Here is an 11,612-nt window from a genome sequence, read left to right on the forward strand (position 1 = left end):
ACTTTTTTGTCATTTTAAAGCCATAAATTTATTTCAGCTGTCTGCGTTTATAAAAATCCACAATAAATCATATGATAAGAAATTTTGAAAATTTAGATTTTGTTTATATTCTCTCACGGGAATCATATCATCTGAATAACATAAGTTCATTTAAAACTTCGAACTGGATCAATTAATTTAAATAAATTGGATTGTATTTAATAGGATTTTAAATCAAATAATTATTTTTAATTACCATTTCGATTATGAAAATAAACAAACAATTAATGGATGGTGCAGTATCTTGATTGAAATGCCTTGAAGGTTTCTTGTTCTCCTTTTTCTGGAAATAGCACTTTTGTTTTTCTCACTCTAAATTGCTAATTACAAGAAGATTGTGAAACCGGCCATATTGTAAATTTTGCCAATGGCTAGGAAAGTCACTGTTGAGAATGTCAAACTTGTGCTCCAATGGTTCGACATGAGCAGACCTTCTCATAGAAATTGAAGTACTTGACGCCTCTGACTGATCAAGTCCCTCAGACATATCAAACTTTTGACCTGAATCACTGCTTCCCAGGCCCTCTTCCCCACTAAAATGGCTTGTTGATGCATCAGAGGTTCCTGACTCAGTTGGGAAGTTGTACATTGGAAGCATCGTAAAAAAGCTAACAGGTGGACCTGTGGGATAAAAGGTCCAGGGAACAACCTCTGAATTGTCCGGGGACCTTTGTCGAGCACCATGACCTAAGAGGACAGGAGCAATCGGAATCACTGATTCTGACCCACTTGTCTGAGCTTCTTCAGATCCGGGCATTTGATGCCTTGGAATATGTAAAGGAGCAAGGGATTGAAGTCCTACACTCCTGTCTGGTATTTCAGACCCCATGGTTGGAAGCAGATTCCATTCTTTGTTGTCTTCATCAGCCTGAACAGAAGAATTTTCTGACACACTACTACCTTTTCCATACACTGGAGAAGCAGTAGAAGCCATTTTTCTACCCCTTTCTTCTTTAGCTGGTTTTGAGACCTTTGCCGATGATCCTTCCCAAGAACTCTCAGAATTGGTTTTACTTTTCACAGAACTTGTATGTGAAGCAGGCATAGATCTTGAACTGGCAGATCTGTCATCAAAGTAAACCTCGTTACCTCTACTATCTAGATAATGGAAAGAATCTTCATGATCTTCCCTCATTGACTCCCTGGCATCTTTGTTGAATTTATGTGGAGCTCTTCTAGCACTGCCAGAGGCACCTATCTGAGATGAAGGAAGAAGGTTATAACCAGCTGAAGTTGATTGCTGCTTATCGTCAGACTGAAGCATCTCAAAATTTCCATTCTCAAGATCAAATCCGCCACCAGAACCCCGGTCCTGCTGATGCCAGTAATCATTATCACCCTCCATAGGGTTCGTTTCCACAGGACCAAAATTTTCATTACCGCGTTCAAGTGAATCTTCCGAGCTTGAGGTCAATCCAACACCAGGAAAAAAATGGGTTAATGGTGAGGAAACCAAACTTTGGGGAAACTGCATGTTGGCACCCGATGCAGTCTCAATGAAGGGAAGATTGGTGGGAACCATTCCACCCAAATTTCTCTGAGAATATCCCATTGAAGTTAGAATTGAATGTGGTAGAGGAAGAGGTAAGTGACCAGAAGCTAAATTCAGTGGAATGTGGACCTGTCCATTAAAACCATGAGCCATGGAAGATGCCATCAAGTTCACAAGATCTTGCTCTTCCTGTTGCATCCCTTGTGTCCCTGCAACAGAAGAAAATTCTTCACTCATAGCACCCAAGACCAGATCATCACCGTAACTATTAAACACACTGTTTGAATCAGCAGTAGCATCAAAGCTCTGACAGGATGCAGTGTGACTAACAGATGAAGGATTGTCAGTTGAAGATCTAATGTCATGGCTTGCCAAAATATCAGATTCCAAGTTCTTCCTTCTACTATTCTCCAACTTTGAAGAAGACATCTGGCATTTTACACTTTCTGGGGGTTTCTTAGGCCGCCCTTGGGAGGTAACTTCACCATACGTGTCTGTAAGCTCGGGGCTAGAGCGTGTCCGTGCAAACAGATATCTACCCTTAATGTCACCAATCATTGTATCAGGTTTAAAACTTCTGTTACCTTTATCATTATTTGCATTCTGATTAATACTAGCATCCCTTCTACCCTGATCAAAAGCCCTGGTGCTATTCAAGTTACCATAGTTCTTTTGGGTTTGTGTACGAGAAACTGTGGAAACAGAACTGACCCTAAAAGTACTTTCAACAGGACTATTAATATGCTGAGATGAAGCACTACCATGCGATCTGTCAACTTGAGATTCACAACCAATGGAAATCTCATTTCTTTTGCCACCTAAACCTGAATTGTTGTGGAGATTCTCAGGCTCATGTTGATGGTCTCGATTTGACAATCGCAAGCGCCACAAGTCATTCCTTGGTGCATCCGGACGAATGCCGCTACCATGTCTATCCCGGGTATTCATAAAAAACTGATTTACTTCATTATATAAGTCCTCATTGGGACAATCAAGTAACCTTGCCAGCCCTTTAGCCCTAAATGTAAATGCCGTGCGTATCCTAAAGAAGTTACCTGGCCAATTTATATAGACAGAAGGAAACAAATTACAAAATTTCAGATAGTAGAAAATCAGACCAAGAATTACAAGCACATGAAAAGCACTACAATCTCATAGCCGATACTCCATATTTGTGCACCAATATATTGAACTCAGACCATATAAATGTATTTGTGCAAGCTTATAAGTATATGTTCCATACCATTTGCTTCACAGATGCAGTGAATTTTGCCAAAATGTGTGAAGGTTATCGACGGCTACACTAAAAATAGGATCATACAAAGAATATAAAAGATGTTTTGAGGTAAAAATAGATTATTTGAAGGTTATTAACAACTACAGTGGACTCATTTAGAATTCCATCCCAAAGAAAAAGTGAAGCCAATGAAGTCACAAACACAAAACACTTGTAAACAAATAAATTATATTATAAAAGGTTATCTTCATCATAATGCCTATTAAGCCCTTTACATTTATTAAAAATATTTAAATATAGAAACCCCATAGTTAATATAAACATATCTAGGATCATCTGAGCGTGACACCTTGGGCGTAGCTCTGCTGGCCGCGTATGCACTTTGCACCCACGGTCACCCAACTTTGAATGATAATATGGAAAGGGTTGATGCGGGTAAGGTTCTCATCCCCATGTATTTATTCTGCTCTTGGTTTTATTTCATTTGTTAAAAGTAAGCACCACCACAATAAGTGTGGGAGGGTTAGAAAAAGTCACAGGTAACTTCTTAGACAATGCCCTTCTCGAGAATAAATCAACTACAAGATACCAGATGCATAAAGTGAATCAATGGAGACCAACACAGGAGTTCACCTAGTAAAGAAGTGAAATTTTCTATTGTGAAGAAAAATTAAGAAAGTAACCAAGCAAAAACAGATTAAGATGCCATTCATAGCATACAATCATAAAAAGGTTAGGCATATATGAAGCCACAACTAAACTAAAATATAACCTGCTTATGCTAACCGACATTGGAGCCCAAGCAGGCTACAAAAAAGAACCACATGAAGACAGTTCAAATTGCCACTGGAAAATGGTAGGTAAGAAATAAAAATAAGCAAAACATTAAAAAATAGGAACAGGCAATGTTTCATAGAATTACAAAGACCATTCAAAAAAAAAAAGAAAGACATTAATTCAAAATAAAATTAATAGTATCACATTCACCATGCCAGAGGAATGAACAGAAGTGATCACAGTATCGCAACAAATAATAAGCCCACAAAAGAAATAGAACTGTAGTATATAGTTTGTCAATGCACCTTTACTAACACTGCGCCCAAGGTTGTTGTTTACACGCAAAGGATCGATGACATTAAAATGTTTTGAAACAAAGGGTTGGCCCTGATTTTCTTGGCCACCAGGAAAATCAGCATATGCATACCTACAAGAATCAAGAAACGATTTGCTAAGAAGTAACACTCCACCATCTTTTCGAGGAGGTTCCGCTGTAAAACAGACCAAGGGGAAACATCAAGCTTGATGATCACTTATGCGAGGATCAAAATTAGAATTTTCAAGCAAAATATCTATACCCGTTACATCTGGAAGCAAACTGATGGGTACAGGACCCCAAAGGCTTAGACAGAAGTTGTCCCAGTCAAACTTGCTAAAAAACTCTAGAAAACGATAAAGGACCTACGAGTGGAAAGATAAAAACTATCAGACTACTAAAAGTACAAATGTATGAAAATAGTGAGAAAATGTTCACATAGCCACCTCAAGCGGACCAGCAAAAGAACCATTGAAAACATGAAATATGTAAAGAACCAATGTGACCAAGGCATAAGATGATATTAGTCCATGGTGACCACCCAATATTCGGCTTTCATAATAACACCAAGCCTTTATCAGTATAATGCTGCGCTTGAAAAGATGATTCTCATTTATCAAATGATCAACCTATTTAAGCAGAGAAAAACAATTAGCAAATAAACATAATCATCATAATGGATTACAATTTGAAAAGGAAACGTTCAATGGCAAAGTTGATGCACCACGGACCTCATCAAGGAAACAAAGAGTGCATAACCCACCAAGCTGGTTAAATGCTATGTCTACAACAAAATTATCGACAAGGCACTTTATTATCTTTACCTACAAATAATAACAGAAAAAGAATGTTAAATTCAGTACAAAACAAAAAACTTGAGGCAAAATGGGCTTATATAGGTTACATTAGAATTTATGCAGAAAATCCACAAATAAGAATTTAGATAACCATAATAACAGTAACGGTTTAGTGGACAATCAAGCATCTTCTCAGATAAATAAATCACCACAATCAGTCACAACGAATAGCATTGCAACTCTGAAACTAAAATTTCAGGGGATAAATCCAAACTTATCTCCAGTTAAAATAAATCACAAGTTTGAAATTTGTAAAACTACATCAGACGGAAATTTTCCATCAAATAATACAGGGCATGAATGGAAGACTATGAGCCACAATCTTTAGAAAACCAGGGTACGATGAAACTCACTTCTGCCTGAATGTACTGAACCTCCTTGACACGGAATTCAGCATGCTCATTCTTCTCTTCATTTTCCAACATATCATGCACCAGATGAGCCCATGTGTCCTTCAAAGTTTGATCATCACTAAAAGCTCCTAAGTCAATGTCCCTATCTGGTAAATAGGTCTTAAGGGGTACAGACCCAAAAGTAAAAACCTGTACACAAAAATAATCACTAGTGAATAATAACATAAAATAAATGAAAATGCAAAAGCTTAAATGATGCCAATTTGTTCAACACCCCATCACATTCACTAAATATAGGATGATTGCAACTATTTATGCCTGTGTTTTGACTAATAAGTTAAACCGGGATATACAACATTAACAAAACTCAACATAATACATGTTCATTGGGTCGAATCAATAAAGCAACGCAGCATAAACAAATTCTCACACATATGTAAAAGTTGGCAACCTGACAAGGAAAGCATTGGATAATGAGGCGCCGAACATAAGCTGCAACAGCATTGCGGCGTTCTTCGGAAAAGGGGTCGGGCTGAATGCGGGCAATAAGCTCTGCAGTTATCTCCTCTGCCTTCAACCATCGTCCCGGGTCAAGTGGTCGGATCACTGAACCTGCTTCATTGGGCAATAACCCGTTTAATAATAGCCCACTTGGTGGCTCTCTCCGCCCTTCATGCTCTCCCATGCAATCCCTTTAATTTTCGCTTTGCTAATCTTTACCCAAAATGTCACCGCCACCGCCACCACAACTACTAAAACAACTTGCCGATCAAACTAAGTTTCTCGAATTCAAAGTCTATCAGTTTTGTTTTTATGCTTGAGTTTCAATTATTATTAACCTTTTTCTTAAGTAATAGTAAGAAGAATTTTAGGTTTTGACATTTATATAACCTAAAGAAGAATACAAAATTGTAAATTTATAACAAACTGAATATATTAGTAAAGAAAAAGGATATGCTGAAACCCTGAAGATAAAAATAAGAAGCAGATTAGTGATACAGATTGGTTGAGATTTATCAAAACCTAAGGAGAATGTTTTGGAAGTTGGAAGCGTCGGCGAATCAACGATGGAAAGTATAAAGATAGTTGTGAGGAGGAAGAGGGACCAAATAGCAAATGTAAGAGAGGGGATTGGGGCATTAAATTAAATGGTGGATAGATTGAGGGGCGGATCAAAATTAGGTTTCGGGAAGAAAGACAGAAAGAGGGCGTGTTTGGTCACAGGAATTTGGAATTGCTTTGTGGAGGCGAGGTTTTGACGATGAGGAAGTTTGTGCATTCGAGGGTTTCTAATTTATTTTTTTATTTTTAAATAATGAAAAAATATATTTGAGAAATAGAAACAGAGAGAGAAAGAAAGAGGGAGGATGATAGAATCTGGGGAAGGAACACGGAGAGAGAGCGAGGAGGAGACAGGGCAGACGTAATAAAAAAATAAATTAAATTAAAAAAAAATTTGAATTTTTTTTCTCTCACCGTTCTTTCCAATTTCCGTTTTTTCTTTAAGAAGATTTTCGTTTTTATTTTTATTATTTGCCGCTGCCGTTTTGTACTTTTCTTTAACGAGTTCGGCTAGCCAATTGAAATTATGCAGGCCCATATAAGTGTTGGGCCCAATTTCTGTTGCAGGCAATTGAAGCAGGGCGCAGTAGTGATGGCAAAATACATAAATAAAATTATAAAAACACTACAAATCCACATAAAATAATATGGATCCAATATATATATATATATATATATATAATTTTTTTTTTACTTTAGTTTCACTTATGTTTTTTAATTAATTCTATTATGTTTTTCATTTAACTTATACATTTTTCATTTAAATTTAATTTTGTAAATAATTTAATTAAAAAATAATGCAATATCCTTTTTTCGGTTGGATCTGAAATCGAATCGAGATTCGTACGGATTCTACAATTTAGCATCTAGATTCACATTTTTTAATGTGCGGATTCGAACTTTTCCGTATCTAAATGTTCCAGATCTTTACAGATTTAGGTTGTACCCCAATTTTTTTGTCGTCCCTAGGTCGCAGCCTCATTGTCTTTATGTACTTTTTTTGTCATTTTAGAGCAATAAATTTATTTCAGCTGTCTGCATTTATAAAAATCCATAATAAATCATATGATGGGAAATTTTTTTTTTTTTTTGAAATGGAAGAATTTTCATTAACCAAAAGAATTACAGATGATTCAATAACCACAGAGGTGGAATGATGTTCCACTCCTGGGGACCTGACAAAGAACTTACTGCTCGTGCCATAGAGTGAGCAGCAAAGTTCGCAGACCTACGCACAAACGAGAATTGTACTTCTCCTATAGAGTCAACAAGAGCCCGACAATCTTCGATAATTAGCCCAAACCCATTTGGACCTGCAAACTCCTCAGCCAAAGCTCGAAATACTTGTAAACAGTCCATTTCTATAATAACACAAGGAAACTGCATCCCTTTAATCCAGCTGAGAGCTTCTCGAACGCCAAGTGCTTCTGCCTCCCGTGCTCCAAAACTTCCTGTCATCCCAGCACCCCTGAGCTGCCAAAAAGCAACCTCCAAAAAGCAACAATGATGGGAAATTTTAAAAATTTAGATTTTGTTTATATTCTCTCAAGGGAATCATATCATCGGAATAACATAAGTTCATTTAAAACTTCGAACTGGATCAATTAATTTAAATAAAATTAGATTGTATTTAATAGGAATTTAAATCAAATAATTATTTTTAAGAAAAATTCTATAGTACCGTAATAAAAATTACGGTATTAATGCCGTAATTACTGTACACCGTTGGATTAAATCAACAGTATGCAATAACTATAACATAATAAAAAAATTTGTAAATTTTTTTCATTAACCGGTTGTTAACCGGCTAAACATTTATTTAAAAAAATTAACTGGTTAAAATTTTCAAAATTATATACATATATATATATATTTTAAAACCGAATCTACAAAAATCCAAATAGAATCTCATAATTCGAATCTACAAAAATCCAAATAGAATCTCATAATTCGAAGGGCACAACATCGAGTCTAAGAAATTGCAGCACGCCGGATCTTGTATTTTCGAAGCGATTGGGCTTGCTGGCTAACCCAAATTTTGTTTTCCTCAATCGTTCCTCTTTTCCTGCCAATCATCGCTTTGAAAACTGCCTGAAGCCAAAAAGAAGCGAGAAATAAGAAGCTCTACAACGGTTCATGTTGGTGAAGGGGCTGAGTTTGTGTTCCTGCCCATCACCGATTTGAAATCTGCTTGCAGCAAAACAGAAGCGGATTTGAAATTTGCCCATCGCCAAGGCGTTCCTCTTTAAATCCATCACTAAATACCAATAGATTATTTAATCGGACAAGAAGAAGCTCTACAACAACTTGGTTGAGGAGAACCAGGCTGTGTTCGTATTCGTGAAGGGGTTTCGGAACAACGATACCGGCTGGGCATCAGTGATTCAGGAGGTAAACTCTTCTTAAGACTTTTTTTAACCCTTTTTAAAGTTTTTTAAGTGGATTTTTTTATAATTTTTGGATACTGGGCATCTGGATTGGTTGTGGTATTTTGTTTGGTTTCCAAGAGAATTAAGGGATAAAGAAATTTTGATGAGATTTGACAGTGCCTGAAGCGGAGTACCAGGTGTTGATCATAAGTTGTTGCTGCTGCCCTCAATCTTATTGATTGGAAGAGAAGGCAAGGCAAGTTCCAGCCACTGATTCCCCTCCACCGCGTTTGCATTGTTGTTAATTCCACCAAGTAAGCCTATTTTTGGTATATTTGTTTGTTTGCTACAAATAATTTCAACATAAAATTTAATAGAATTGTTTTGTGTCACTTGGGTTAATGAAGAAATAGAAACTGAACCTTAATTTGGTGCGATGTATAGGTTTGGACGAAATTAAAAGTAAATTTCGTTAATTGTTGTGCCCTTGATTTTGTATTCTCATGTGCATTGATTTTGGTTGGAAGTTTAATAGAATACGAGGTTCATCAACTGCAAATAATTTCAATATCAATGAATTTCATCAACTCTTAGTTCAATAGAAAGTGAATTATTGTTTATACAAATAAATTTACCAGTTAGAATGAGTTCCACTGTGGTAATGAAGGGAAAATTAAGTCTAGAGTTAGCCTAGAGAAGCATGTTTGAAACGTAGGGATGATTTGCTGCTGTATTTGGGATGATTTGCTGTTGTTCTTGGGTTAAATTTTTCTGGTGTTTTGGGCTTCATTTGCTGCTGATTTTGGGTTAAATTTTTTGCTGTTTCTGGGTAAATTAGCTGCTGTTTTTAGTCTAATTTTTTGCTGTTTTTGGATCAATTTACTGCTATTTTTGGGTTATATTTTCTGCTGTTTGGAGGTAAATTTTTCTGGTGTTTTGGGCTTCATTTGCTACTGTTTTTGTGTTAAATTTTCCGCTGTTTCTCGGTAAATTTGCTGCTGTTTTTCAGTTAAATTTTTTGCTGTTTCTGGATAAATTTACTGCTGTTTTTGGGTTAAATTTTCTGCTGTTTTGTGGTTAAATTTTCTGCTGTTTTGGGCCTCATTTGCTGCTGTTTTTGTGTTAAATTTTCTGCTACTTCTGGGTAAATTTGCTGCTTTTTTTCAATTAAATTTTCTGCTGTTTCTAGATAAATTTACTGCTATTTTTGGGTTAAATTTTCTGCTGCTTCTGGGTAAATTTGCTGCTGTTTTTCAATTAATTTTTCTGCTGTTTCTGGATAAATTTACTGCTGTTTTTGGGTAAAATTTTCGAGTGTTTTGGGCTTCAGTTGCTGCTATTTCTGTGTTAAAATTCTGCTGGTTTTGGGTTAATTTGCTGCCGTATTTCAGTTAAATTTTTTTTCTGTTTTTGGATAAATTTACTACTACTTTTGGGTTAATTTTTTTGCTGTTTCCGGATATATTTGCTGTTGTTTTTGTGTATGGAGCTGGCCGGAAAATGGTCATGATGCATTTTGAATGGAGAAGGATGGGGATTGATAGTAAAAGTTGCTTGTGTTGTTCCTGCTGCTACTTGCTTCATTTGAGCTTCTACAATCCATTGATAATAGAGGGAAGAAGAAAGAGATGATGAGAAAGTAGATTTTATCTCAAGTTTATTTAGTTAAGTTGGATGGATTTTATCTCAACTCATTAAAAAGTAGATCAGGTTAGAATTTCACTAACCCTATCAAACCCAACTCATGCCCACCCTTATATCATTCTATCTAAATCATAAAATGCCAATAATCAACGTTAGAGTGGTAAATTGGTCTACAAAATTTAAAAAAAAATAAAAAATAGAAAAAAAACTAGTAAATTAATGTTGGAGTTGTAAATTATAAGAAAAAATTGTAAACAAAACAAAAACTTAGAAAAATGACATAAAACTTGTAAATTGACATTAAGTGTGAAATGAAACAAAAAATATGTAAATCATACATAAAACTAGTAAATTAATGAAAAATTTGGTAAATTAATATTAGAGTTGAAAATTGTAAGAAGAACTTGTAAACAAAACAAAAACTTAGAAAAATGACATATAACTAGTAAATTGACATTAATTGTGAAATGAAACAAAAAATATGTAAATCACACATAAAATTAGTAAATTAATGAAAAAATGAGTAAATTAATGTTGGAGTTGTAAATTGCAAGAAGAACTTGTAAACAAAATAAAAATTTAGAAAAATGACATAGAACTTGTAAATTGACATTAAGTGTGAAATGAAACAATAAATTTGTAAATCACACATAAAACTAGTAAATTAATGGAAAAATGAGTAAATTAATGTTGGAGTTGTAAATTGCAAGAAGAACTTGTAAACAAAACAAAAACTTAGAAAAATGACATAGAACTTGTAAATTGACATTAAGTGTGAAATAAAACAATAAATTTGTAAATCACACATAAAACTAGTAAATTAATGGAAAAATTGGTAAATTAATGTTAGAGTTGTAAATTGCAAGAAAAACTTGTAAACAAAAAAAAATTTTAGAAAAATGACATAGAACTTGCCAATTGACATTAAGTGTGAAATAAAAAATTAAATTTGTAAATCACACATAAAACTAGTAAATTAATGGAAAAATGAGTAAATTAATGTTGGAGTTGTAAATTGCAAGAAGAACTTGTAAACAAAACAAAAACTTAGAAAAATGACATAGAACTTGCAAATTGATATTAAGTATGAAATGAAACAAAAAATATGTAAATCACACATAAAACTAGTAAATTAATGGAAAAATTGGTAAATTAATGTTAGAGTTGTAAATTGTAAGAAGAACTTGTAAACAAAACAAAAACTTAGAAAAATGACATACAACTAGTAAATTGACATTAATTGTGAAATGAAACAAAAAAACATGTAAATCACACCTAAAACTAGTAAATTGATGGAAAAATTGGTAAATTAATGTTGGAGTTGTAAATTGTAAGAAGAACTTGTAAACAAAACAAAAACTTAGAAAAATGACATAGAACTTGTAAATTGACATTAAGTGTGAAATGAAACAAAAAATATGTAAATGACACCTAAAACTAGTAAATTGATGGAAAAATTGGTAAAT

General features: G+C 34.6%; 1 protein-coding gene and 1 long non-coding RNA gene across 2 annotated transcripts; one reads left to right on the forward strand and one right to left on the reverse strand.

Annotated features, from left to right (window-relative positions):
- Positions 1 to 263: 263 nt before the first annotated feature.
- On the reverse strand, positions 264 to 6,566 carry LOC102618015 (uncharacterized). The gene is made up of 7 exons (XM_006491198.4): positions 5,523 to 6,566; positions 5,072 to 5,260; positions 4,593 to 4,685; positions 4,308 to 4,490; positions 4,124 to 4,226; positions 3,851 to 4,036; positions 264 to 2,586 (listed from the first exon to the last, which is right to left on the reverse strand). The coding sequence occupies exons 1-7, from the start codon at positions 5,754 to 5,756 to the stop codon at positions 347 to 349; spliced, it is 3,228 nt and encodes a 1,075-aa protein (XP_006491261.2). The 5' UTR covers positions 5,757 to 6,566; the 3' UTR covers positions 264 to 346.
- Positions 6,567 to 8,020: 1,454 nt separating this feature from the next.
- Positions 8,021 to 8,894, forward strand: LOC127901110 (uncharacterized). The gene is made up of 2 exons (XR_008053193.1): positions 8,021 to 8,524; positions 8,680 to 8,894. It is a non-coding gene; the product is annotated as an uncharacterized LOC127901110 (long non-coding RNA).
- Positions 8,895 to 11,612: the final 2,718 nt, after the last annotated feature.

The sequence above is a fragment of the Citrus sinensis genome, chromosome 3, assembly GCF_022201045.2.
Source record: "Citrus sinensis cultivar Valencia sweet orange chromosome 3, DVS_A1.0, whole genome shotgun sequence".
Classification (NCBI taxonomy): domain Eukaryota; kingdom Viridiplantae; phylum Streptophyta; class Magnoliopsida; order Sapindales; family Rutaceae; genus Citrus; species Citrus sinensis.

Bases quoted from the DNA above. Each gene is read 5' to 3' on its own strand.
- LOC102618015 (XM_006491198.4), bottom strand. From the start codon at position 5,756: ATGGGAGAGCATGAAGGGCGGAGAGAGCCACCAAGTGGGCTATTATTA. The intron at 5,261-5,522 runs GTTGCCAACTTT...TTTTGTGTACAG, and splicing joins TCCAATGCTTTCCTTGTCAG to GTTTTTACTTTTGGGTCTGT. The intron at 4,491-4,592 runs GTCCGTGGTGCA...CTGCTTAAATAG, and splicing joins CTCTTTGTTTCCTTGATGAG to GTTGATCATTTGATAAATGA.